The sequence below is a fragment of the Leucoraja erinacea genome, chromosome 16 (genome assembly GCF_028641065.1).
Source record: "Leucoraja erinacea ecotype New England chromosome 16, Leri_hhj_1, whole genome shotgun sequence".
Lineage (NCBI taxonomy): Eukaryota > Metazoa > Chordata > Chondrichthyes > Rajiformes > Rajidae > Leucoraja > Leucoraja erinaceus.
The window spans coordinates 31,847,026-31,872,115 of NC_073392.1; the positions used below are offsets into that span (position 1 = coordinate 31,847,026).

Here is a 25,090-nt window from a genome sequence, read left to right on the forward strand (position 1 = left end):
CAGAAGTTCAAATTATTGTATACATAGAATTCTGCAATGACCCATAAACCTAGCTAAGGCCTACGTATGTTTAAGATAATTCTGTGCTACTCCTTCCACCCTACCACTATGCTAAGATTGAATTAATGAGGGCATATTGCAGTGGTTTTGTGTTAATTGTGGGTAAATTGGTGGCAGGTAAAAAGATAGTTCTTTAAGATTAAAACTCGGTCATTTTCTCTTTTTAGCATTAGGACCATCAGTGTAGTTCTTAGCAGTGAAGATTTTATGTGTTTGAGACATTGCTTATTGTTTAATACATGTTAAACATTTACCAGCAACGTAATATTCAGAATTATGGCAGTATAAATACCTGTTAGCATGTATTGATTTTGTGTTTATTAACTAGCTTTTGTTATGAGTATAACTGCAGTTGAAACATAGAAAATCGGCGCAGGAGTAGGCCGTTCAGCCCTTCGAGCCTGCACCGCCCTTCAATATGATCATGGCTGATCATCCGTTAGCCCTAAGAGCTCCATCTAACTCTTGAAAGTATCTAGTGAATTGGCCTCCACTGCCTTTTGTGGCAGAGAATTCCACTGATTCACAACTATGAGTGAAAAAGTTTTTCCTCATCTCAGTGCTAAATGGCCTACCCCTTATTCTTAAACTGTTACCCATGGTTCTGGACTCCCACAACATCAGGAAAATGTTTCCTGCATCTAGCCTGTCTAATAGAATTATGCTTGTTTCTATATGATATCCTCTCATCCTTTTAAATTCCAGTGAATATAAACCCAGTCGATCCATTCTTTCATCATATGTCAGTCCCGCCATAGTATTGGTAGTTCAGAAGCTGGTCTTCGGTTAAAGAATGATGTTGATAGGTTGGTAACCTGAGAAGAGCAGGACAATGGACCTCAAGGGAATGTCGATGAGCCTTGGTGTACAACCCCAAGGATCTCAGAGTGGCAGCTCTGGTGGTTAAGGAGCCATATGGAATATTTGCTTTCATTAGCTGGGGTGTAGAATGTAAGAGCAGTAAGCTTTTGGTGCAACTTTATGAAATACTAAGGTCACATCTGGACTACTGTGTGCAGTTCTGATTGCCAAACAGAAGGATATGATTGCACTGGAAAGAGTGCACCAGAGCTTCATCTTAAGGTTGCCGGGAATGGTGCATTTCAGTTATGAGAAAAATCTAGATAGGCTGGGTTTGTTTTCCTTGCAGTAGAGGAGACTGATTGTAAAGACTTGGCTGAAGTGCTCAAATTTACATAAATTACATAAAGGCATAAATAAGAGCACACTTTTTCTCTGTAGCAGAAGTGTCTAAAGCCAATGGGAATAGATTTAGGAAAAGGGATAGGAGGTTTTGAGAGAATCTGAGGAGGAACCTCAAGAGTGTGATTAAAATATAAAAAAAGCTACTAACCATGTGTTGGTAAATTCCATCAGTGTAGACAAATTCTTGATTGTCATACGCATGGTGGGCTGAAAAGCTTTTTCCTGTGTATTACAACTCTTTGTCAATGGGACATGTAGATACAAATGAAAAATAAGAACATGTAGGGGAAGATCAACAAAGCACAAGTAAAAGGAGCAGGAGTAGACCATTTGATCCGTCAAGCCTGTCCTATCTTTCAATATGATTGTGGCTGATCTATGATGGCCTCCAATTCTTCAGTGTCAGTTGCCCATAACTGTCGAGTCCCTGATCTTTCATGTATTTATCTACTCTTTAAATAGGCACAGAATTATAGAGATTCATTAGCCTCAGAGAAATTTCCAAGCATTTTATAGGTCACAATGGAATATTGGGTAATGTACAACAATGAAAGGGGAAATTGATGAACAGAGGGAGCTTGAGGTTCAACTCCATAGTTTCCTGACAGTGGCAATATGGATGGATGGAGTAATGAACCCATATGGTTTGTGTGCCTTAAGTCGGGGCATAAAATATAAAAGTTGGGATGTTACATTGCAACTTTATTGGTTTCAGTTATGGTGAGAGATTGGGTAGGCTGGCTTTGTTTTCTGTAGAGCAATGGAAGCTGAGGGAGTAACCCAATAAATATAGATACGATTTAAGGGATCTAGTTAGTCGCGAAGGTTGTGGACACCAATAAGATCAACAAACTGATCAGGTAGGCTGGTTCCATCCTGGGGGTGGAGTTGGTTTCATGGGAGGTGGTTTTGAAGGGGAGGATGCTCCTTAAACTGCGGTGCCTCCTGGACAATACAGCTCACCCCCTCCATGACACACTGGTCAACCTGAGGAGTACCTTCAGCAACAGACTGGTTCCACCAAGATGCAGGACAGAACGCCACAGGAGATCCTTCTTCCCTGTGGCTATCAAACTTTACAACTCCTCCCCCTTCTGTCATGCGGTAGATTGAGAAGGACTCCCCTCCTCCCATCCCAATCTTTGCACATCCCCCCCAAGCCATTCCACTCGTCACTTTAATTTCATGCTTCATGTATTTTGTGTTTTTATGACTCTTGGCAGATCAATTTCCCTCTTGGGATAAAGTTCTAATGTATCGTAGATAGTAAAAATCTTTTGTTCCATGGTAGGGGCATCAAAGTCAAACAACCAGGGAATAATTGTTTTTAACCCCTCATTTTCTTGACGTAGGCATAGATGGTGTGGCTTTGTGTTACGGAAATATGTGATAAGGGCCATTTCGTAGGAACTCAACACCCCCTCCCCTTATCACAGAGGTCACCTGCACCAAAATTCCATGATAACCCTATTCTGAAAATGCACCCGATGCGCACACACATCTCTCCATTATCAAAATTCCTTTAGTTTCATATAGTATAATTCTTCCTCATGTCCGGCCATCTTCTATATCATGTCTTTCCGGTCGGTCAGTGATGGTTGACGGTCGGTGGTTGCAGAATTGGCTACTTCAGTCAGTCACTGTGGTACTGTTTCTGTCGTCCGCATTGCCTGGGATGCACCACGTGCAGGATTCTGCTTGCATCCCATAGTATAATTAATTCATGTAAAATGTAATCAATTTGGAGTGTTAATAGTAAGTGATCACACATTCCACATCTTGTTTTTTTACAAATGTTTGTGATTGAGATCATGCTTAGCATAATTATTGCATAATGTTAATTGGAACTATTATTTACTGTAAATTGTGTAAATTCTGGTCCTGCATAAGGACATTTCACAAAATAGTTAGGATTTAACATTAAAATATTTGGTCTGTGACATTGTTGCCTGCCTGATTAGGAAATGAAAGGAACTTAGAACGTGAGGAATTAAGATTCCATTGATTGCCATCTATGCTTGCATTGCAGTTTGGGCTTGCATTCAAAAGTATATGTCAGTTTAATGATGCTTGTCATCTTTTCAATAGTATTGATAACTGCTAGTTACAAGCTGCTTGGTTGTCCAATAAAATGTAGTCATCTAATATGAAATCTAGATGGTAAATTAGGGATATGATTTGCTATTCTATGTTACTGCACAAATATAAGCAGATTGAGGCCTTGGATATTTACCTTGGGTTACTTGTTTATTCACAAGGGAAGTTCAATACATTGAAGAGCTTATACTTAAAATTCAGAAGTTACCAGGCAGAGATTGTGATCTCTCAAATTATCAGGAAATAAACTCTCTCCCACAATGTAATTTTGCTTGTTTTGTGCTCCAATGTGCATTGGTTCTTACTTACAAGCACAGACTTGCTAAAAGTTTTTAAAGCACAAAAGCCTCTGTGTTAAAGAGCACAAAGTAGAATGCATTCATTAATATGGTGGGTTTTACTCCCATGATCTAGGGATATTAACACTTTTATGTTGCACAGCATACAATAAATTGGTGAGAGTGAAGTAATTTGAAATTACGAATGATTTAAATATTTGTTGGGAATAGTTATTGTGAGAGAACATTTTACCTAGTTTGGACAATGCAGAAAGGACACTGGAAGCATAAAGTTCAATATTACCATATCTTTTGTGTGCAATTAGAAGTTGAGTTGCACTAATCTTGACAAGTCAATGTTTTTTGAGGATCATGCACATTAATTACATTGCAGAATTTATTATGCTTATTAGCAATATATGCAAGCTGAATGGTTTTAATTTGTCGTTGTGGTAGAAATAGAATTGAGTTTATATTCAGGCTTGTAGCTGTTGATTTGTAATCCATGCACGTGTAACCACTGCACAATTCATTTGACAGCATCTTGAAGACTGGACAAGCAGCATTAAAGCTGATCAAAGGATCATTCAGCCATATATTTAACAGGACATGTTGCATTGCCAGCTTTGTTGGTCTGTGGAAGTATAATGCCTTGTTTCTTGCTTTCCAAAGTTTCCTTTTCTGATCTGGCCGGCAAAGCTGGTATGGCACCAAAATATTTTAATAATAATAACTGTGTACTTGGGTATTTCATTGTTGGTTGGAATCTACGTAACTTAGAGAAAACTAGTGTTATCTGAAAAATTATAATCAGTGAGTTTGTGCTGAAATATTTGAGCTCCTGTATGTACTGAAAACTAAACGATCATGCTAAATACCAGGGCCTCTTTTATGAAAATCAAAATTTTCGTAAGTGCCAATCAAGCTGCATCACTTTTTGTATGTATTTTCAATTTTGGTTGCTTGGAACAGGACAGTATGATGTGAACGAGCGTTTGATCTAGTTCTACAATTTATGTGGGTTTTAAATGTGTACTGCAGGGATTTGAATTTTCAAGTTTACTCGGTTACAGAATATTGGGTGATTTAAAATATTGAAAATGGTTTGTCTGGGAAAATCTCACCATATTGGGGTTTTTTGTTGATTAATTCAGAAAGTAATATAAAATGTTATTTTTAATTGAGATAAATACTAGAACTTGTTCGCTATTTACCAGGGTAGTGTGACTTGTGGTTAAATACACAAGTTTCCAGTTGAGATGGTGGTGTACATCTCATTGTTCCAGTGGAGCCTTGGTTTCCATTTTTGTTTGTTGTAATATCCCCATTGTGTTTGATCACAGAAGAGACTTAAAACTGTTTCTCAAAGATCCTTGGAGAAGTGTTTGGCAGCGTTTTATGAATGTGTGCAAATGGTGAGAGCTTTCTTCAGTAGCCTACTTTTGGATTAAATTTGGTGCTTGCCATCCAGGATACACTGATGATTATGATAGTTGCTCCAGTTTTTATAGAATACTAGACCAAGTGCAGACCCGTTGGGGCTGTTCCCCCAACGTGCGGTTGTGGGGGGGGGGGCATGCAGCATCACACACTAACTACAGCACTCACGCTAATAGAGGGGAGGAGGGGGGGAGAGAGAGGGAGAGAGGGGGGTGAGAGGGGGGTGAGAGAGGGCGGGGAGAGGTGGGGAGCAGGGAGCGGGTAGGGGTGTGGTGTGGGGGGGAGGGGGGGTTTTAGGGAGGGACGGTGGGGCGGAGAGGGGGGGATTGGAGGAGAGGGGGGGAAGAGGAGAGGGAGGGGGGGGAAAGAGGAGAGGAGGGGGGGGGGGGGGGAGAGAGAGTGCCTTTTTACTTGAACCCAAACCCAAACATCCATTTACAGGCAGTGCTTTTTTACCTCTAACCATATTTTCATTGTCAAACCAAATTAAGGGTACTCACAGTGCTGTAGACATTTGTCAGTGTCATTCAAAGCTCTGATTGAGGCACACCACTTGCAGAGACTGATTGAGGCACACCACTTGCAGAGACTGATTGAGGCACACCACTTGCAGAGACTGATTGAGGCACACCACTTCCTGGTTTTATAGTTCCTTTCCCTCCCTCCAGCAGGGGCAGCGAATGGGGAATGTTGTAAAAACATTAATATCTCTGTCAATTTTCATCGACGGGACAAATCCTCGGCACACACACGTCGGAGGGGGGCTCTGAGCGAGGTTGCCAAAAATGATGGCCGTAGGTGGCGGCGTACTCTCGGAAACCGCAGCACAGAAAGCCAAAACCAGTCAAGAACAGAGTTTTAGTAATATAGATAGATAGTAGATAAATCACTTTGTCTCAGTGCACAAATAATACTTGCATGTGCCAGAGCATGCTTGGTGAGACAGCTATCTGCAACTGCCCTTGCCATTTACTGTTCCTCCTGCAACTGTCCTTACCATTTACAGTTCAATGATCTGGCAGCCATCACGTGAAGCTGAATAACCATGCGCAACAACTTGAGCTTCTGGTTAGGCTTGATCCTACAAACCATCACTAGCACTCCCTGAAGGCCTTTGGTCCACTTGCTGTTGCCAACAGCACTTTTTACATGCTTTAAAAAAAAATTAGCCCATTTACCTGTGTAGGAAGGACTGCAGATACTGGTTTAAACCAAAGATAGACACAAAATGCTGGAATAACTCAGCGGGACAGGCGACATCGCTGGAGAGAAGGAATGGGTGATGTTTTGGGTTGAGACCTTCAGACTGAAGACGAGTTTGACATTTGATGCTATTTCCTACCGCACCCTCCCCATGGCCATTTATAATGAGGGTTATCAATAAATACGTATGAGCAACTTCAGATTTAAATTTTTGTTAAGGTTTGATATTCAAGAATGAGAATTAGATTTTGCATATTAGTTGAATATTGTTTGTATTACAAATGTTTCGGTACTGGAGTATGTCGGTCCTAAGTACAGACCTTCAGTTGCCTAGAGAATCCAGACCCGCTCCTAGGTTTCAGCACAATAATGCTATGTTTAACAGTTGGAATTGGCCTTTAATTCTGAAAATTGCTGTTTTACATTTTTTAAATAATGCTTCATAATTGGTGATATGCCTGGCTTTAACGAAATGGCTTTTTGCCATCCATTAAATTGTTTCTCTAAATTACATGTACTTAATTTTTAGATTCATCTGTAGACCTGCAATTTATTTCTATCTCCATATCCATTCTGAAGTTTTAGTAGCAAAAATGACATTAATCTCACCTTGTTACTTTGCAGCTTTCCAAAATGGCAACTATTGCAGAGTTGGAAGAGGTAAACCAGCAGCTTCGGCAGCAGCTGCAGGAATCGGAAAGTGAGAGGATGAAGGCAGCTCAGTATGGACTAGAGCTGTTGAAAAATGAGGCTGAGTTGGACAACAAATTGATAGAAGTGACAAATGAATTTGCTGCTGCCAGAGAGGTATGTATAGTGGTTACTTAATTTAGGACCAACAAATTGGCAAGGAACTTTTGGAATGATACATTGCAAACAAGTGTTTGAGCTAAGAAAACATTTTCTACTGGTTTGGTTCAGAGATACAGCAAGGAAATAGGCCCTTCAGCCCACCAAGTACATGCTGATTAACCTGTTCACACTAGTTCTATGTTATCAAGCTTTCGCATCCACTCCCTACACACTTCGGGTAATTTCCAGAGGCCAATTAACCTCCAAACCCACACGTTTTAGAAAGTGGGAATAAACCCGTGTGAGAACGTTCAAACTCCACACAGACAGAGCAAGGTCGGGATCGAACCTGAATCTCCGATGCTATGAGGCACAAACTCTACTGTGTCATCCTTAAGCATTTACAAAACCTGTTCTTGGGTATGTGTGCTTAAATCAAGTAGATCTACTTCCACTCTCCCTTCTGTTATGTTTTATCATGTGGCTGTTATGTTTCATAGTAATGTATAGCCAGTTGTCAAGCTTCTCCAAGATTAATTACATAAAAGTATGAATCGTATGCTTATACTTTGTACTAGGAGGAGAAAATGTTCTTATTTTAAAAAAAAAATCTGTATCCTTTAAACAGCTCCTGGAGCAAGAGAAATATTCATTGCAGCGAGAAGTTGAGCTGAAGAACCGTATGTTAGAAAGTCAGAGTTCAGATATTGAGAGCATCAAACAGCAACAAAAAACACAACTGAGTCAACAACTGGAACAAGTGGAAAGAATTCACACTCGTGAAATTAATGAGTTGAAGAGCAAGGTATGATATTCAAACACTTGTCTCTCGTTGGATATCTAACACAGTTTCTTATTTTAAGGAGATCTTAAGGAAATTGAATCATTAGCTGGCAGCTTTTCATTGGGTCTTTCAAACACTCATTCTTCACAAATTGTGTTTTGCATTTGAGATGTAGCAGTCTTAAAAAATAAAGCTTTACTGGCAGATCACAAAAATGTCTTGTTCTTCAGTGGCATAAAATAATGAGGTGAATCAGTAACTCCTGAGTGACATTGTGAGTGTTTGTTGAAACTGGACTCTTGCGACTATCTTAATTGTTTCAGGTACAAGATTGTACAAAGGTTGTGATTGCCCACACTATTTAACAAGGACCATTAAAGTGTCTTTTAATTGCTTTTGAATATAATATTCCTTCTCTTCACTGGCATATCTGACTATATTTTTTCCTTCAACCATTATTCACAGCAAAACCAAAGCTGGGAATGTAGAGTTGTTGTACCATTGACTTTTAAGATCTTGTTTTCTTTTGTTGATGTGCGTTATTTAAACCACTGCAAAATCAGCAAGAGGCTTAACTTATTTACTTTTGAGGACCTTAGAACTATTCGTCTAATCAGTATAGTCTAAATATAATGTGTTTTGTTGGGAGGTGTGTAATTAGCCAAGAACTACATTTTTCTGGCATCGCTGGAGTATTGAGGTAAAGTTAAAAGGGGAGCCATTATAGAACCAACACTTATTTACATTTGTGTAATAAGAATGGAGAATCAGGTAGAGGTTGAAGAAAGAAGAAATCACTCGAAAGTAAACTATAACAGGTAGGGGGTACACAAAATTGCTGGAGAAACTCAGCGGGTGCAGCAGCGTCTATGGAGCGAAGGAAATAGGTGACGTTTCGGGCCGAAACCCTTCTTCAGACAGGTAGGGATTGGGAACCTCTGAACTATTCAGTGTTAGTCCTCTATTTTTAAAAATGTGGAAGAAAATGTATATGTCTGATAGCTTATTTTTAAACTGGATGTGTTTTCCTAACTGACGATAGGTCAATGCAGTTAAAAGAGATTAGCAGCACTTTTGAGAGATATCTGAAACTTAATGATGTGATAATTTGAAATACAGGTTCTCTCTGGTATTGTTTGAAGGTAAAGAATTTAAGATTTAGGTACAGGTGCACAACCTTTTATCCGAAGTTCCAAATAACGAAAACCTCCGAATAGCGACATTTTTTCAGTCCTTGAAGAAAGGTCCTTGAAAACGTTCACCGAGGGCGGCCCGCAGAGGTGACAGCGGAACCTCCGGTCGGTCCTCGAAGAAAGGGGAACTAAATCCCCATTCATAAAAGAGAAGGTGAGGGTATATTGCGCGGGAGGGTTAATAATTGACAATCTGCTGCTGCCTGCCCGCTGAGTTAAAACGTTCCCACGGTAGACTCACGATACACAGTGTATCGTGAGTCTTGCATGAGAACTTTTTAACTCAGCGTGCAGGCAGCAGCAAATTGTCGCTCCCTTCAGTTTCACCCCACCTACACCCCTCTGCTTCCAGGCCATGTGTGTGACCCCTTCCCTCCCCTCTCCAGCTCCCCGCCCATTGCACCGGCGTGGGGGCTTTGCACTGTCTTCACGTCGGAGCCAGTGCCAATCACCGGAGACGTCAGGACCAACGGGACACCGGCCCCCAGGCCCACTGCAAGCACGGAGATCCCAGAGACCCACAGCCAGCAGCAGCCCAGCCCCGTTCCAATTCCCGAGGAACACGCTCCCCGTAGGGACCGAAGCTGATGGTGTGCAAGGTGCGTCTTGGTCTTGAGGTTGCGGATGAGGGGGCGCAGCTCGGGCTGCGACATCTCCGGCCACCCCCCTGTACAGGAGCTGAGACTGGGAACTGTGGGGTTGTTTGCAGTTGCAGAGGGAGGGGGCAAGGGCGGTACAGTTCCCAGTCTCAGCTCCAGTCCAGAGGGGTGACCGGAGACGTCAGGACCAACGGGACACCGACTGCAAGCACGGAGATCCCAGAGACTCACAGCCAGCAGCAACTCTAGCCCAGCCCCGCTCCAACTCCAGAGGAACCCGGGTTGCGGATGAGGGGGCGCAGCTCGGGCTGTGGGCGAACTGCCACTTGTCGCCGTAGCGGCGCATCGGGGAGCGGATTCCTCTGGAGTTGGAGGGACAGGGAGACACAGCGGCTTTTGAGAATGGTGGGCAATCACTTCCAAAGTTCTGCCCACACAGTCAGTACACCTCTCCTACACTTGTCTCCCGCACTAAGATTATCTCGCAGAGAATGATCCCAGCCTAACCCTCCCTATTCTCTCCTATTCTGCAAGAAAAAACTACATTGAAGACTCAAACTCGCGATCGAGTAACTGCCGGGATCGAGGCGCAAACTCGCGACCTTGCGGATATGAGCCGAGCACTCTACCACTGCGCCAGCCGTTAAAATCTACGCTAAAAATCTTCCATTCCGAAAGCCGAAAAATTCTGAATTACGAAAAGTGTCTGGTCCCAAGGCTTTCGGATAAAAGGTTGTGCACCTGTACTTATTTTTAAGCAAAATTATGCAATTCCTATTACTTAACACCAACCGATCAAGTAAATATCTTGATTCATAACTAAATTACAAAAGTAAACCTTCCCATGGGTTTAGGGAAAAGTGATGTGGTGAGCCACTTTTAACTCTTAACCATTGCCTGTTTACTAGTTGGAAAAGCAGAAGTCTGAGCTGGATGAAGCACAGCTATGTGAGAAACAACTGAGACACAAACTGGATCACCAAAGTGAACTACTTAATACTAAGACTGAAGAATTGCGGAATCTATCTGAGCGTGCGCAGGAAACAATGTCATCTGAAATGATGAGCCTACAAGTGGAGAACATGGAACTTGAAGCTGCAAAGGTAGAGAATCTAATATCTGAAGTACATTTTCATATAAATAATTTGCATTACGAAAGCACAAAACTGTTCTTTTACTTTTGTGATTACCCAAATACATTGTCAGTAGAAACAAGTTCACTGGAGGTTTGTTCTTAGCACCACAGAAATTACATGTGGTTTTGCATGCACATTTAGGTGCTCGACGTACTAAAAAGGTGCAATTGCGAACCTGCGCTTCATTGGACTTTGCAGTAATTGTATTTAGCAACTGGTTGTGTACTTTGTCACCAAGTTTTTTAATATTTTAACAATTGTTCTTGAATATGAGATAATATGGGAAAAAAATCAAAGTTTTAAACAATCAAATTTGCTATCAGTTTTTAAATTTGCTATCAGTAACGTAACAAAAGCAAAGATAAATCTGATCAAGTGGCTTATTTATGCAGCAGGTGTCCAACCTTTTATCTTTTGTATTGTCTAAGTTAACCTCTTCAGCCATATGCAGTTATAATGTGTAGGAAGGAACTGTAGATGCTTTAGACTGAGAGTCCGGCGGAGGGGGAAATTAAAGATATGGAAGTGTAAGGTGAAAACAACAGATCAGAGCAGATGCTTATAAAGGAATTGTAGATGGTTAATTGTTGGCTATGGGGAAGGTGACAACGAGGTATAGAAAAAGTAAAATGAACTAGGGTGGGGAGGGTTGGAGAGCAATGGTTACTTGAAGTTGGGGAAATCAATATTCATACTGCTGGGTTGTAAGCTGCCCAAACAAAATATGAGGCGCTGTTCCTCCAGTTTAGGTTTGGCCTCACTGACAGTGGAGGATAGGACAGAAAGTTTACTAAGGATGGGGGAGTTTGTGTTTAGCAAGCGGGAGATTGCGTAGGCCAAGGTGGGTTGAGCGAAGGTGTTCAGCTAAACGTTTGCCTAGCCATTATATATAGGATACACACCTGGGAACAGAGATCAGTTTCGAGGAGTCTGTCTCACCTGAAAGGACTGTCGGGGTCCTTGGACGTAGTTGAGGGAGGGAGGTATAAGGACAGCTTTAGCATCTCCTGAGATTGCAGGGGAAAGTATTTGGGGAGGGGGTGGATTGGGTGGGAAGGGATGAGTTAACCAGGGAGTTGCGGAGGGAACGATCTGTGCAAAAAGGGGTGGGAATGGGAAGATGTGGCTCGCGGTGGGATCCCGTAGGAGGTGGCAAAATGTTGGTGTGCTGGGTTGTATGCGACGGCTGATGGGGTGAAAGGTGAGGACTACGGAGATTTTCTCTCACCATCTTATCCATCTGCAGAAGACATAGCCCTCACCTTTTCCATTGCACTGTATAGCGTCCTGAGCATCATTTCCTGCAGAATCAGCTATTTTTATTTCCTCCGGTGTTTTATTGTTGTGATGGTACACACCATATGATATACCAGCATTGTCAAAATGTTAAACAACATTACTTTGTTTTCTTGCCACGTGACATATGTTTATTAATTGTGTGTATTCGCCATTTTCTACACAAAAAAAGCACTGATGTCCTCCGATTTGATAGACTGCATTTGGTGCTTACAGTCTGTTTTCATCACTGTGGAAACCAAATACAAATTTGGTGACCATCTTCACAGAAGTCGAGTCGGATTTATTCATCACGTGCACATAAAGTGCAGTGAAATGAACTTGCCAGCAGCGGTACAATAAAAAAAAAAGAACGTACAATACACAAATATTTAACACAAACATCCACCACAGCATTCATCACTATAGTGGAAGGCACAAAGTTTGGTCAGTCCTCCTCCATTTTCTCCAGACATGGTAAGTCCTGAATCGGTGCATCCCCATTGGAGACCGCAGCTTCAAGATGGTGTAGGCCGCATGCTGGCGGTCGAAGATCTAAAGTCCCCGCCACGCCGCAGCCAGAAGCACCGCAGGGCCGCCGGTCGGAGCTCCTTTCCTCCGGGGTCTTCAACGAAGGACCCCAGGCTCCGGACGCCGCGCCAGTTGGAAGCACCGCAGTCCGCAGTCTGGATGATGTAGGCTGCGGGCCGGCGGTCGGAGCTCCTCTCGAGGGATCCCGCTCAGGGTGGTAAGTCCCCGCCAAGCCCGCGGTTACAAGTAGGCTGCAGGCCAGGGGTCGGAGCTCTTCTCCGGGGTCCTCAATGAGGGACCCCAGGCTCTGGACGCTGCGCCAGCTCGAGCCCCGCAGACTGCCGGCGGCAGGCTGCCTCGGGCCAGCGAACGGAACCCTCCCCGCTGCTGAAGCCCCGGGCACGTCACTGGGAAAGGCCGCACTGATCCTTTGTGTTAGGCGGCGAGGGAGGCAACATGGAAAAAGTCGCCTCGCTGTAGAGGAGACGACCGAAGCAGTTTCCCCCTTAAGCCCCACACCACCCCCCACACTGAGAAACGTTAAAAACACATAGGGACACACTAAAAAACCAAACAAAAGTGGAAAAAACTAACACGCTGCTGGCAGGGCAGCTGGCTCGCAGCGCCCCCACTGACCCCTTCAGAAAGCCATCTCAGAGTGACTCCCGCCCCCCTCTCCCATATTTTCCAGTTACCTGACACTTTAATCCTCTGCTGCTCCTATTTTTGCCTCAGATTTTAACTTTCTGGGACGAAGGTCAACATAAATTTGAGGAACCATATCTTATCTTTTGACGGCATGCTACAGTCATCCAGACCCAATAGTGAATTCAACAATGTCAGATAATCAACTATTCCTAAGTGCATTTTTTTTAATGCTGTCTGGGTCTTGACAATTTCAGACTTTATTTGTGGTTTCCTGTTTACATCACTTGCTAATTGTTAATCACCAATTTTGATACCTCTCATTTAGTTATTGCCATTCGTCATTTGTTTTCTCCTAGCTTTCTTCTTTATCAGCAACTGAGCCATTTTCTTCCCACAAACCTTTTCTCCAACATAAAACTATTCTTGTCTCCAACTGTTCCCAGTTCTGATGAAACATTGCGGCCTGAAACTTTAGATACTGCAGGTGCAAAGAAAGACAAAGTGCTAGAGTAATTCAGCAGGTCATGCAGCATCTCTGGAGCAGGGTCCCAACCTGAAGCATCACCTATCCACGTTCTCCAGATATGCTTCCTGACCCGCTGAGGTACTCCAGTACTTTGTCTTTTTTTAATCTGAAACCTTAACTCTGTTTCAGATTTTTCAGCACAGATACATAGAAAATAGGTGCAGTAGTAGGGCATTTTACCCTTTGAGCCAGCACCACTGTTCAATATGATCAATGCTGATCATCCAAATAAGTACCCTGTTCCTGCTTTCTCCCCATATCCCTTGATTCCATTAGCCTTAAGAGAAGAAGGGTCTCGACTCGAAATGTCACCCATTCCTTCTCCAGCGATGCTGTCTGTTCGGCTGAGTTACTCCAGCTTTTTGTGTCTATCTTCGGTTTAAACCAACATCTACAGTTCCTTCTTACACAGCTATATCTATCTCTCACTTGAATACATCCAATGAATTGGCCTCCACTGCCTTCTGTGGCAGAGAATTTCACAGATTCACAACTCTCAGTGTGAAAAGGTTTTTCCTCATCTCTGTCCTAAATGTGCAGTATTTTACTTTTGGATTACACGCATTGCAATTGGCTTCAGTGCTCTTGGCTAACATGTTTTCTGTGCCACATTGTCTTTTGGAGATCAATGTGTATATGCTGACAGGATGGAATCAAGCTCAGTTGCCAGAATTGATACACTAGCTTTTCTTATCTCTGCAACAATGCTGGCAGTTAAGAAAACGCATTGCACTATATTCTAAATGAATGTTCAATTGAAATATAACATTTATTTCATAATTTTCACATTTGGTCCTTTAAAACTCTGAATTTGAGTCTGTGCCGTGACATTTTTCTGTTTTGTAGAACTAAAATGAATAATATACTAATATATGTGTCATTAATTCTCACAACTGTTGTAAGTAATCATAGTTTTAAATAAATGAGTATAATGTCACAATGTATATGGTTTACATGAGCCTTTGTTAAATTGGAATTGCAATGTTTTGAAAAAATCTAATTCCCCCTTCTTGCGATGCTCATTACCATTTAAAGTAATACTTCCTGAGTCTCCGTAATTTTACAGATATTACCTGTATTTGCACTACCACTTTGACCCTCAACACTCACCGCCTCTGCAACTTGTAGCACGTGTTTACTCAATGCATCTAAATAAATAAACTCCTCCGCAGTCTTCCCTATGAGATGTATACAATATGGTCTGAACTTCTACGAATGATAGCATGGAAAAGAAACTAACTGTAAATCCAAGATACTCTACATACAGATCTGCATCTGTGCTGTGACATTTTCTTGGTATGCTGACATAACATAGGATTATAGAACATAGAATAAAGTGGACTTAAAATCATTTGTTGCGAAGTCCTGATTTCAAATGTTTTATTGTCTCCAATTCAGGCAAAATTGCAGGAAGATTTTAATGAAATGATATACCACCAAGAACAGTTGGAACTTGCTAATAATAATCTTCTACGCAAGATTGAGCGAATACAAGAGGAAAAAGAGGAACAAGAGAAAGAGACGGTTTCATACTGCAATGCATTGGAGGTGATCACATTTGTTTATTTTTAAAACCTATTGTATATTCTAGATGAAGTACACGGGTCCAAAACTGATCACAGTTCAAACACTGTTTAAGAAAGAACTGCAGATGCTGGGAAACATCGAAGGTAGACAAAAATGCTGGAAAAATTCAGCGGGTGAGGCAGCACCGAAACGTCACCTATTCCTTCGCTCCGTGGATGCTGCCTCACCCGCTGAGTTTCTCCAGCATTTTTGCCTACTTGCAGTTCAAACACAGACAAACAATTTAACCCAGCTAAATTTACAGGTTAAGAATTTTCTGTTGATGTAGCTCATGATAATATAAAATGATGCCAAACTGTAACCCAAATGTCCACAAGGCATTCATCTATAATTACATAAAAACATTTTTTTTTTAATTGTGATGTGCACATTATTCTGGATGGGTACAGACCAAGTGCTGGTAAATTGAATTAGTATAGATAGGTGCTTTATATAGTTACATGGACATTATCGGCTGAGCAACCTGTTTCTGTAACTTTATAAAATTTTTAGGTGTGATATTGTGCTTACTTTTATGTTGCATTCAATCGTGATTTTGAAGACAATTTGCTTTATCACATTGTTTGCATAGCAAATGATACGTTTTGCAGCATTTTAATTAAGAGAGGATCAATTATTTTTTATCTATATGCAGTGAACAATGGAATTTAATACTCATTATTATATTTTATCACTTTATATTTACTTTTTTTTGCCGGATCATACAATTGTTCCACTGGGCATTGTTGTAAGATAAGAATGCTGCAGACCCATTCTTAATCTGAAAGAATACTCAAAAAGTATATATACATGAATCATTTCAAGGTTTTTCTATTTAGTTCTTGCAGTGATTTGCTGTTTATGTTTGTGTTAATACAGAAAGCACGAGTGGCTAACCAGGATCTGCAGATCCAATTGGATCAAGCTGAGCAAGAGGCTCGTGATCCCAACAGTAAAGGAAACTCGCTTTTTGCTGAGGTATGGTATTGCAAAAATCTCCCAATACAACTGTTTTTTAACAAGCGTGTTCCATCTGAGAATCGGATGATATAATCTCAGATAACGTTAAGTATTTCTGAACAATAAAAGTTGTTCATTTTAAGTAGTTTTATGATTTATGTGCACTCTCCGAAAACCTGTCAATCAAAGCATCTTCCTGGGTAGCCCTATTTGCCTGTATGTCTTCTTGGTCTTAAATACTATAATGTCCAAATATCTTAAACATTATAATCAAACCCACCTCCACCATCTCTGGCAGTTCATTCAATATGCCCCCCCTTGCTCTGTGTGGAAAAAGCTGCCTTTTGGGTCTCATTTAAATCTTTCCCCTCTCATCTTTAATGATTGCCTAATAATTTACCTATAACTACCTATCGAAAATGACAGTGGCCATCCACCTTGTGTATGATCCTGCTTCTTTTCTTCTTCTGCACACCCATAAGATCACTTATCAGCCTCCTTCATTCCAGGGAAAACAATCCCAGTCTATCCACTGTCTCCTTATAACCCAAGCACTCCAGTCCCAGAATCATCTTCCTTAATTTAATTACACCTCTCTATAATATGGTGACCAGATCATTTAGTATTTTGTCCATTCTATGATATTTAGTACCTATCCTTAATCAACATAAGGATCACACTTTGATTGGTACATGTAAGTATGGTGATAATTAAATTGAGGGATTTGTTTCTGAATTATTATAAATTCGTCATTGCTTAATCACAACAGAATCAACAATCAACTAGGTCAAAGCCCTGCATAAAGGGCCAGTAGAATTCTGCATATTAGAAGATTTAATTTAGAATACATTTTAAAGAATATGTCACTTTCAATGGAGGCGCAAGAACTCTTTGCAGAACTGCAAAGTCTATATCTCCTCAAGGTATGTCTACTTTGAAGAAGTTCTCCTCCTCAAAGTCTATATCTGATTATTTGAAGCTGATTGCTATTTCAAACCAGCCACAGTGGTGTCATATGAGCTCCTATGTGCAAATTTGGGAAAAGGGAAGTTGGAAGATGTCAGAATTCGTTCTTCGCACCAAAAAATTATATGAATCTGTGTAGTGTCCTTGTAAGTCATTATGATAGATGATGGTTTCTGCTCTTGTTAGATTGTTATGCTTTTCTTCCTGGTTGAAGTGATCATTGCCATCAGCAACTCTATCCAATACCATCTTACCCTTTATTTCCTGGAACAAGCTTTGATTGTTAATGCCTGTGTGTTAGTTATGCCAGAGCAGTTGAAGGACAGGATGATAACAACTTTTTCAATTGATTGATGCTTTTTTTTCCATCTAGGTGGAAGATCGTAGAGCAATGATGGAGAGACAGCTTATTGGTATGAGAGTACAGTACCAGTCCCTGCAGAAGCAACATGCATTTTCTCGTCAACAGCTACACAGAATGAAGGTATTTCTTCAAAACAAGTTTCTGTAACTCCCAGGATACTATCTTTATTCATGAACTCAGGGTTCTAAAATTGATGGAAAAACTAATTTTGGTAATTGCTTTCTACTATTACACAATTGGAGAGAATGTAAAGAAGATTGACTAGGATGTTGCCAGGGGTGGAGTAATTTGTCCAAGAGACTCTATAGACTAGGTTTGTTTTCTTTGGAGTAGAGATGGCTAAAGGAGTTGATGATTGAATGCAGGACCTCATTCTGTTAGGTCCAGTGTATCTATCTTGTGATCTGTTCCAGCACCTTCTGGATAGGACAGGTTTGGAGGGATATGGACCAAATGCTGGCAGATGGGACTAGTGTGGCTGAGACATGTTGGCCAGTGTGGGCAAGTTGGGCTGAATGGCCTGTTTCCACACTGTATCACTCGATGACTATGACCTCCTCACCTAACGAGACACATTTAAGCTTCAAAAATTAACCCTGAATTCAGCAAATTTACATCATCCATTCCATTTCTTATCTTGCATTTTGAGAATTATTTTTCATTTATCACCAAATTTCACTTCTTTCAGATGTTCCTTTAGTATTGGTTCATATACCTGTACAGAAATCCTTCAGCTTGCATTATGATCGGAAGAGTGTTAAATCTCTTATGCTTGCCACCCTTTAGGGAAACTTCCCCCATTGTTCCAGCCAGCTCCTTCCTTTCTCTGCAACTTGTTTCATTCTCTCTCGGTTGCCCGACTATTGAGTATTTCCATAAATTGCATTTTGCTCTCTGTGCATCTAGACATCTCTGTTGGGAGCAATGGTTCTCTCTTATCCCCCTCATGCATTTGTAAAATTCATCAACTCCTTTAGCCATCTCTACTCCAAAGAAAAGAAACCTAGTCTATAGTGTTTCTTGGATGAATTACTCCACCCCTGGCAACATTCTAGTCAATCTTCTGTACGTTCTCACCAGTTAAATATGTCTTCCTTTTGCGTGGCGACCAGAACTGCACAGAGTACTCTATAGCCTGAGTACCATGGTGCCACGCCTTCCCCTGGCAATAGGCCTGGCCCACCGCTACAGAATCAGGAAACCTTCCCCCAAAAGGCAAGCCGCCAAGCCCTGCTCATACCGAGGGCTGAAGAATGGCGGCAGGAGTTGGTCAACTGCGAATGTTACAATTCAAGATGGGTGCGGTGGCAGAAGCAGGGAAACAGACGGGCCGGTAAATCAAGTGGAGTCTTACCTACGAGGTTAGAAGACTGAACAGATCATGATTGACGTTTCTGGATTGTGGAGTGGGCCGCTGAAGGCCCTCAAGCTGCCTGGGGCTTCACTGGATCAGGCGCAGTTCCAAGAGGCGGAGTACATGGATCGGACACAGCCTGCAGTGACACAGAGCAGCAGCAGCAACAACTTTGCCTGCCCAGGCCAACCCTGCTACACCACTAGGACAATGGGCCATTATGGTGAAGTCAAGAACTCTACATTTATCATTTATAACATCTTTCAAACTTTAATCTTGAAAAAGGCATCAAAACATGTTGATTCTTGTGTATTGTCTCGGTGTACTATACCTATGTACTTGTACTTATTGCGTTCATGAATAGTAATACTTTTACTGAACTCTGCAAAAACAAAATTTCATTGTACTTTGGTGCATGTGACAAAGTACTATTGAACCATTGTAACATTTTAAATAGTACCATAGTAGTAATGGTATTTTAAATAGTAACAGTACCATAACCCCACCTACCGGTTACTCTTTTAATCTATGCTGTGGCTTATGAAATCAAATATTGATTTTGTGTCCACTATGCCGTTCCTTCGGGGACCTGCAGCCAAGATCCCTCTGTCTGTTGATACTTCTTAGAGTTTGACCATTCACCGTGTACCTCCTTGCCTTATTGTTTTTCCAATAATGCATAGACCTAGCATTTTATAAATCAAGTTCCATCTGCCATTGCTCTGTCCATTTCACCAACTTGTCAATGCCGTCCTGTAATGGATAACTATCCCCCTTACTGCCATCAGCATCATTAATTAAGGAATCGTTGGCAGGCTTGCTAATCATTCTGCCTACATTCACAGCCAGATTATTATGTATCTAACAAATAATAAGGATCCCAGCACCAATTCCTGTGATTAAACTACTGGAGGCCAGGTTTCCAATAGTAAATACAACCCTCTGCATAACCCTCTTATCCTCGCTGCAGGTTCAATCCTCATAAGCGAGCAGAGCAGACTTCAAGCAATTCAGTCAAATTAGTCAGCCAGGATATCTCCTTTACAAAGGGATTCTGGCAGATCTTGATTAATCCTTGTCTCGCCATGAACAGATTAATACGGTTGCAGAATAATTCCATTACCACCCCTGTCCCTTCACCCGACACGTTTGATGTGCCTTCTTTAAATGTGACAATGTTTGATTCACTTAGTTTTTCCCTGAAGGCTCTGTGGCATATGAAGATTCATATGCCACAGTTGTCACTGCTCATCGATGTGTGAGGTAAATCAATAATTTGAATCAAATAGACATGCCGTGTCTCCTGGAATTGAAGGACTCTAATTTAAAATGGAAACTGGTCCACCAAAACAGCTTTCATTGACTGCCACACTGCTTATCAGTGGGGTTTTTTTAGCTTCAATTCAGCTTGAACCATTTATTTTAATTCTTACATTTTTGTCCATCTTGACCCAATTGTTAATTTATTTTGTACATCAAATGTGAGGTTATTCATTTTTAGTTTTTGTATAAATACAAATTTAATTGTAGAAAATGGTTCCAAACACTAATAATTAAAAAATCAAAACATTCAGAAACATAGATAATTTTATTTTATAATAAGACAGGCATTTTCAATTTACACATAGTTAACCTTTATACAAAAAATCTTGTAGCCAAATCTTTTGAACTTGTGCATAACCACCGTTTACTTAACTGCCTTGCATATTAGTGAGTATTTTCTGCTTTCAAGCCATTTCCAGGTTTGTTCTTGATTATTCCGCATGGTATACTCAGCGCACACTTAAATGTATTTTTCCGTGTGCTCTTTTGCATTGCATTAGCCCAGTGGTGTATAATTTAAGGCCAACAAATTACCAGAGGCACTTGATAAGTTGATCCATTAAAGTGTATTGCTGAAAATGAAAACTAAAACTCAAGGCAAAAGAAAGGAACAACAAATAACAAGGAATATCGGGTAGGCATAAATGGGTCTTTTTCATGCTGACAACATAGTATGAGCGGTATGCCACTTGGATTGGTGCCAGGGCCTCCACTAATTGCAGTTTGTACAAGTTAATTGGTTAAAGAAATCAAAGGTCTGTTAATTTTGCTGATGACCGAAATGGAGACTGTGAAGGCATATAAATACAGTAAGTAAATGAGCAAAGATCTGGCAAATGGGAATATAATTTGGGGAAATGAAGGAAAATTTTAAACACATATTTTTGAATGACACTGCAGAACTTGGTCTATGATGAAGGATCTCGGTTTCCTAATTAATCATTTGCAAAAGGCTAGTGTATGCAAATACAGTAAGTGATTAGAAAAGGTAATTGCAATGGGGAATTTAGATAAAAGTAGGGAAGTTGTGCTTCGCCTAAAGAATTGTTGAGAATATTTCTGGAGTACTGTGTGTAGTTTTGCTCTCCTTGCAATGATTGATGTTAATACTTGCCAAATGCCTGGAATGGGCAGTTTTTATTTGGAACGTTTGGTTAAACCAGGTCTGTATTTCCTGAAGTTTTGAAGAGTGAGAATTTCATTGAAACTATAGGTTACTGGGGAATCCTGACAGGGTAGATATGAAGAGGATGGTTCATCCAGAGGAGAATCTGACACAAGGGTGTCTGTTTATAATAATTTAAAAAATGGGGTCTCCTATCTAGAACACATGAGATTTTTTTTTCTGGAAAGATCCTAAGTCTTTGGGGAAAAATACTTGACAAGCAGGGGGGTCGAAAAGTCATCTTGGCTAGATGGGTATTTGAAATCGAGATTCCAGTCAGCTCAGCCATGGCTTTATTAAATGGTTGAACAGGCTCAAGTGGACGAGTGATCTTATCTTGATCATAATTTATAAGTTTATATGTTCCTTCAAGATTTAATGTTTCTAATTTTATTTTATTAGGTGCAGATAGCCACAATGTTACAAATAAAGGGCTTGCAGTCAGACCCAGGACAGCTAGAACGTTTGCAATCCATGCTCACACAGAAGAACAATGAGATTCAAGCTCTAGTGGTAAAGCTACGACGCCTGGAAAAAATGGAGGTAAATTAATACTCAAGTACTACAATGAATATTAGATATTTTCTATTGATGGCAAGGTACCACTAGTGTGTGACAACATTAAACTGTCTGACTGTGCCAATTTGGAGGAGTGGTACATGTAATTAGGACATAATTTTATTCCAAATGTTTGAAAAAACATGCATGAAATGTATGTGCTAAAGGCCATTGTGAGAACATTATGATTTACTAACCTTTCTCCAAACTGGCGTCTAAGCAGATTTGTATTCTATGTTTGCCAGATTGGTGAAGTCTAATGCCAACTTCTGTTATAATGATGACTTGTCTGAGGGTGGGATCTATTGGGTAGATATTGCACAACTTTCTTGTCATGAGCTGTGTTTTTTTTTAAAGTGGCCACGTTTGCATTGCATCTTTTCTCCACTATTATCCAGAATACATTTTGTATGTTTTAGATAAACTATGATCCTGTGGAAAATCAGAATGAAGTTGTTGCTGCAGATTTTGGAGATGGGCAATATTATATTGAATTGCTGAAACTGCAAATTGACAATGCCAAGTATGTATCAAGTTTGCATTGTGAACAATAATAAGTCTATCTGTGACAATAGCTTCATCAGGAAACCAGCTTTAGATTTAGGCTTCTGTGAATATGTTGACGTCTCTGATAGGATTAATAAAAATGTTTGAAGTCTACCATCATAGTTTAGTAGGCAAGATTCAGTCAGAATAGAGAGCCCATTTGACTATTACACAGTCATATAATAAATATGTGGGGAATGTCTGAAACTGCACAAGAACATTACTAGCAGTTGTGTGTTTGGTTACTATTACTATATCCTGACCCCCAAAACGCCCTGGGTATAGTTGTACTCCACATTGGCATCATACCTAGTTTGAGTTTCTTATTTCTAGGTTTAGATTTTGAACTTTTTTGGATTTTAGTATTTTTAATTCTCACACTCCAGTTGGAATCTTGCTCTCCTTGATTGGATTCGTTCACAGGATACGGTTTTATGCATTCTAGTTGCCTGCAAGAGTCAGGCAGGTGAAGGACTCAACAGCACATCCCAGCTTGCTAACTATTGTATCTGAGCATGATCTTGTGTTTCATGAAAATTGAATAAGTCTAGTTTTGTGTTTGCACAATTTCAATTTGTCTTAATTATTAAACCGGAACAATAAATTGATATTGTTGTAATCTTCCTTATCTTTGAAAAGCATTCAGCTAAAAAGCTGCATTGAATGAAATGTACTTATTTTCATTTAAAGTTTAAGAAGGAACTGCAGATGCTGGAAAAATCAAGTAGAAAAAATTGCTGGAGAAGCTCAGCGGATGAAGCAGCATCTATGGAGCGAAGGAATAAATGTGGTTTCGGGTCGAGACCCTTCTCAATTCCTACGCTCCATAGATGCTGCCTCACCCGCTGAATTTCTCCAGCATTTTTATCTACCTTCATTTAAAGTTTAATTACTTTCGGAAGAACTATGACCATATCTATAATAGATAATATGAATATTAATTCTTTACATAATTGGATGAACAATTTAAGTGCATTGAGCCTATGTAGTCCTCCGAGGCAGCTCCTATTCCACGTGGTTCTTGTATTTTCATTTGGAACCATTTCTTCATTTGTAGCATATGTAGATGCAATTACTGAACTGTTATTGTAGTTCATTTGAAATTTGACAAGATTTGGTAGAAATCATTATTTTAAAATGTGCAATATTTGTTAAAATATACTCATAATTAAGTTAACTTTTTGAATTTCCATGTTGATGTCACTAATATAATGTAACTGTTACACTAGGAAAGAAATTAAGTCGTTGAATGATGAGCTCTCTTTACAACGCATGAAGGCTCTTGCAGAGAGTCAGCGTGTCTTGGATGTTGAACGTAAATTTTACACCAATGAGAGACAGTTGAAACAATATCAGAGTGAAAACATGAAACTTCGCGTCAAACTGGATGAGATGAAGCTTAAGTACGAACCTGAAGGTATCTTTGTGGACTTACAAATTTGAATTTTGAAAACGCAGCAGCAAGAACAGGATGCAACCTGACCCTACAACTACCTCTCAATTGATTGGGCTACAATTATCACTCAATTGATATCACTAAAACAAGAGTGAAAAGCAAACTGTTGAAGGAACTCAGTGGATCAGGCAGCATCCTTGAAAGGAAATAGACTCTTAAGTCTCGAGTCTGAAGAAGGGTCTGACACGAACTGTTGTCGCCTGTTTCCTTCCACATATGCTGCTTGACAATTTGAGTTCCTCCAGCAATTTGGATTTTACTTGAGATTCCAGCATTTGCAATCTCTTGTGTCCGCATCACTAAAACAAGTCATATGATTAGCACATTGTTGTTTGTGTGCATGAATGGTGTTTTGATCCCTACTTTTCAACAATGACTACATTTTAAGAAAATCATTTGTAAGGGATTTTACAGTATCCAGAAAGCTGCTATTTTTAGTGCAAATTTGTTTTTGTTTTATTTAGTTCCATTTGTTTATTTTTCTATTTGTTGTATTGTGCCGGTTTCAAACTTAAAACTTACCAGTGCTTTAATCTCCTGTATTGTAGAAAAGCACAAGATTCAATTGAATTCCCATAAATTTCTTAAAGCTATTTAGCCTGTTGGCAATTGAACACCTGTGGACACCCAAATTTGGCAAAAGACAGATAGAAAAACATATTGCTTTTAACCTCTTTTATAAAACAATTCAGTACACGTTTCTGATTGCTTTGTAGTAATAGCATGTTCTCTAAGTATGCTGTTCTTCAGAATTCTGCAAGTATTAATAAAGTTGAGCTTTCACAGTATATAGAATTACTTCCTTGCTCTAGCGCTTAATATAGTATCAGCATCAAATATATTAAAATGATAAATAATGCTAGCTATGAACTTAAATTGATTAAAAGTTGAACCCAACTATTTATGTTTCCTGTTGTGTTCTGTAATCAACATAGATGTTATTTTCCAGAGCCATTATCTTTTAAGATTAAGTTATGTTTAGTCTTTGTCGTCTTCCTTTAACATCACATGCTTATTATAGCACAATTAAAAGCAGGGTAAATCATATGGCCCATTGTGTTAGA

The 25,090-nt window shown here is 40.2% G+C and overlaps 1 protein-coding gene across 3 annotated transcripts in view; it reads left to right on the plus strand.

Annotated features, from left to right (window-relative positions):
• spdl1 (spindle apparatus coiled-coil protein 1) overlaps window positions 1–25,090 on the plus strand; it is a 39,122-nt gene that overhangs the window by 1,695 nt on the left and 12,337 nt on the right. The window contains exons 1-10 of one of the 3 annotated variants that reach the window (XM_055648067.1): window positions 4,999–5,056; window positions 6,909–7,091; window positions 7,705–7,881; window positions 10,561–10,755; window positions 15,167–15,316; window positions 16,214–16,312; window positions 17,634–17,744; window positions 21,869–22,009; window positions 22,444–22,547; window positions 23,800–23,987. In XM_055648067.1, coding sequence (XP_055504042.1) covers window positions 5,054–5,056; window positions 6,909–7,091; window positions 7,705–7,881; window positions 10,561–10,755; window positions 15,167–15,316; window positions 16,214–16,312; window positions 17,634–17,744; window positions 21,869–22,009; window positions 22,444–22,547; window positions 23,800–23,987 — 1,351 coding nt within the window. In that variant the 5' untranslated portion in view covers window positions 4,999–5,053. Of the gene's footprint in view, window positions 1–4,998; window positions 5,057–6,908; window positions 7,092–7,704; window positions 7,882–10,560; window positions 10,756–15,166; window positions 15,317–16,213; window positions 16,313–17,633; window positions 17,745–21,868; window positions 22,010–22,443; window positions 22,548–23,799; window positions 23,988–25,090 lie in introns of those variants that run through there. The other 2 variants (XM_055648065.1, XM_055648066.1) reach the window with 2 other exon arrangements.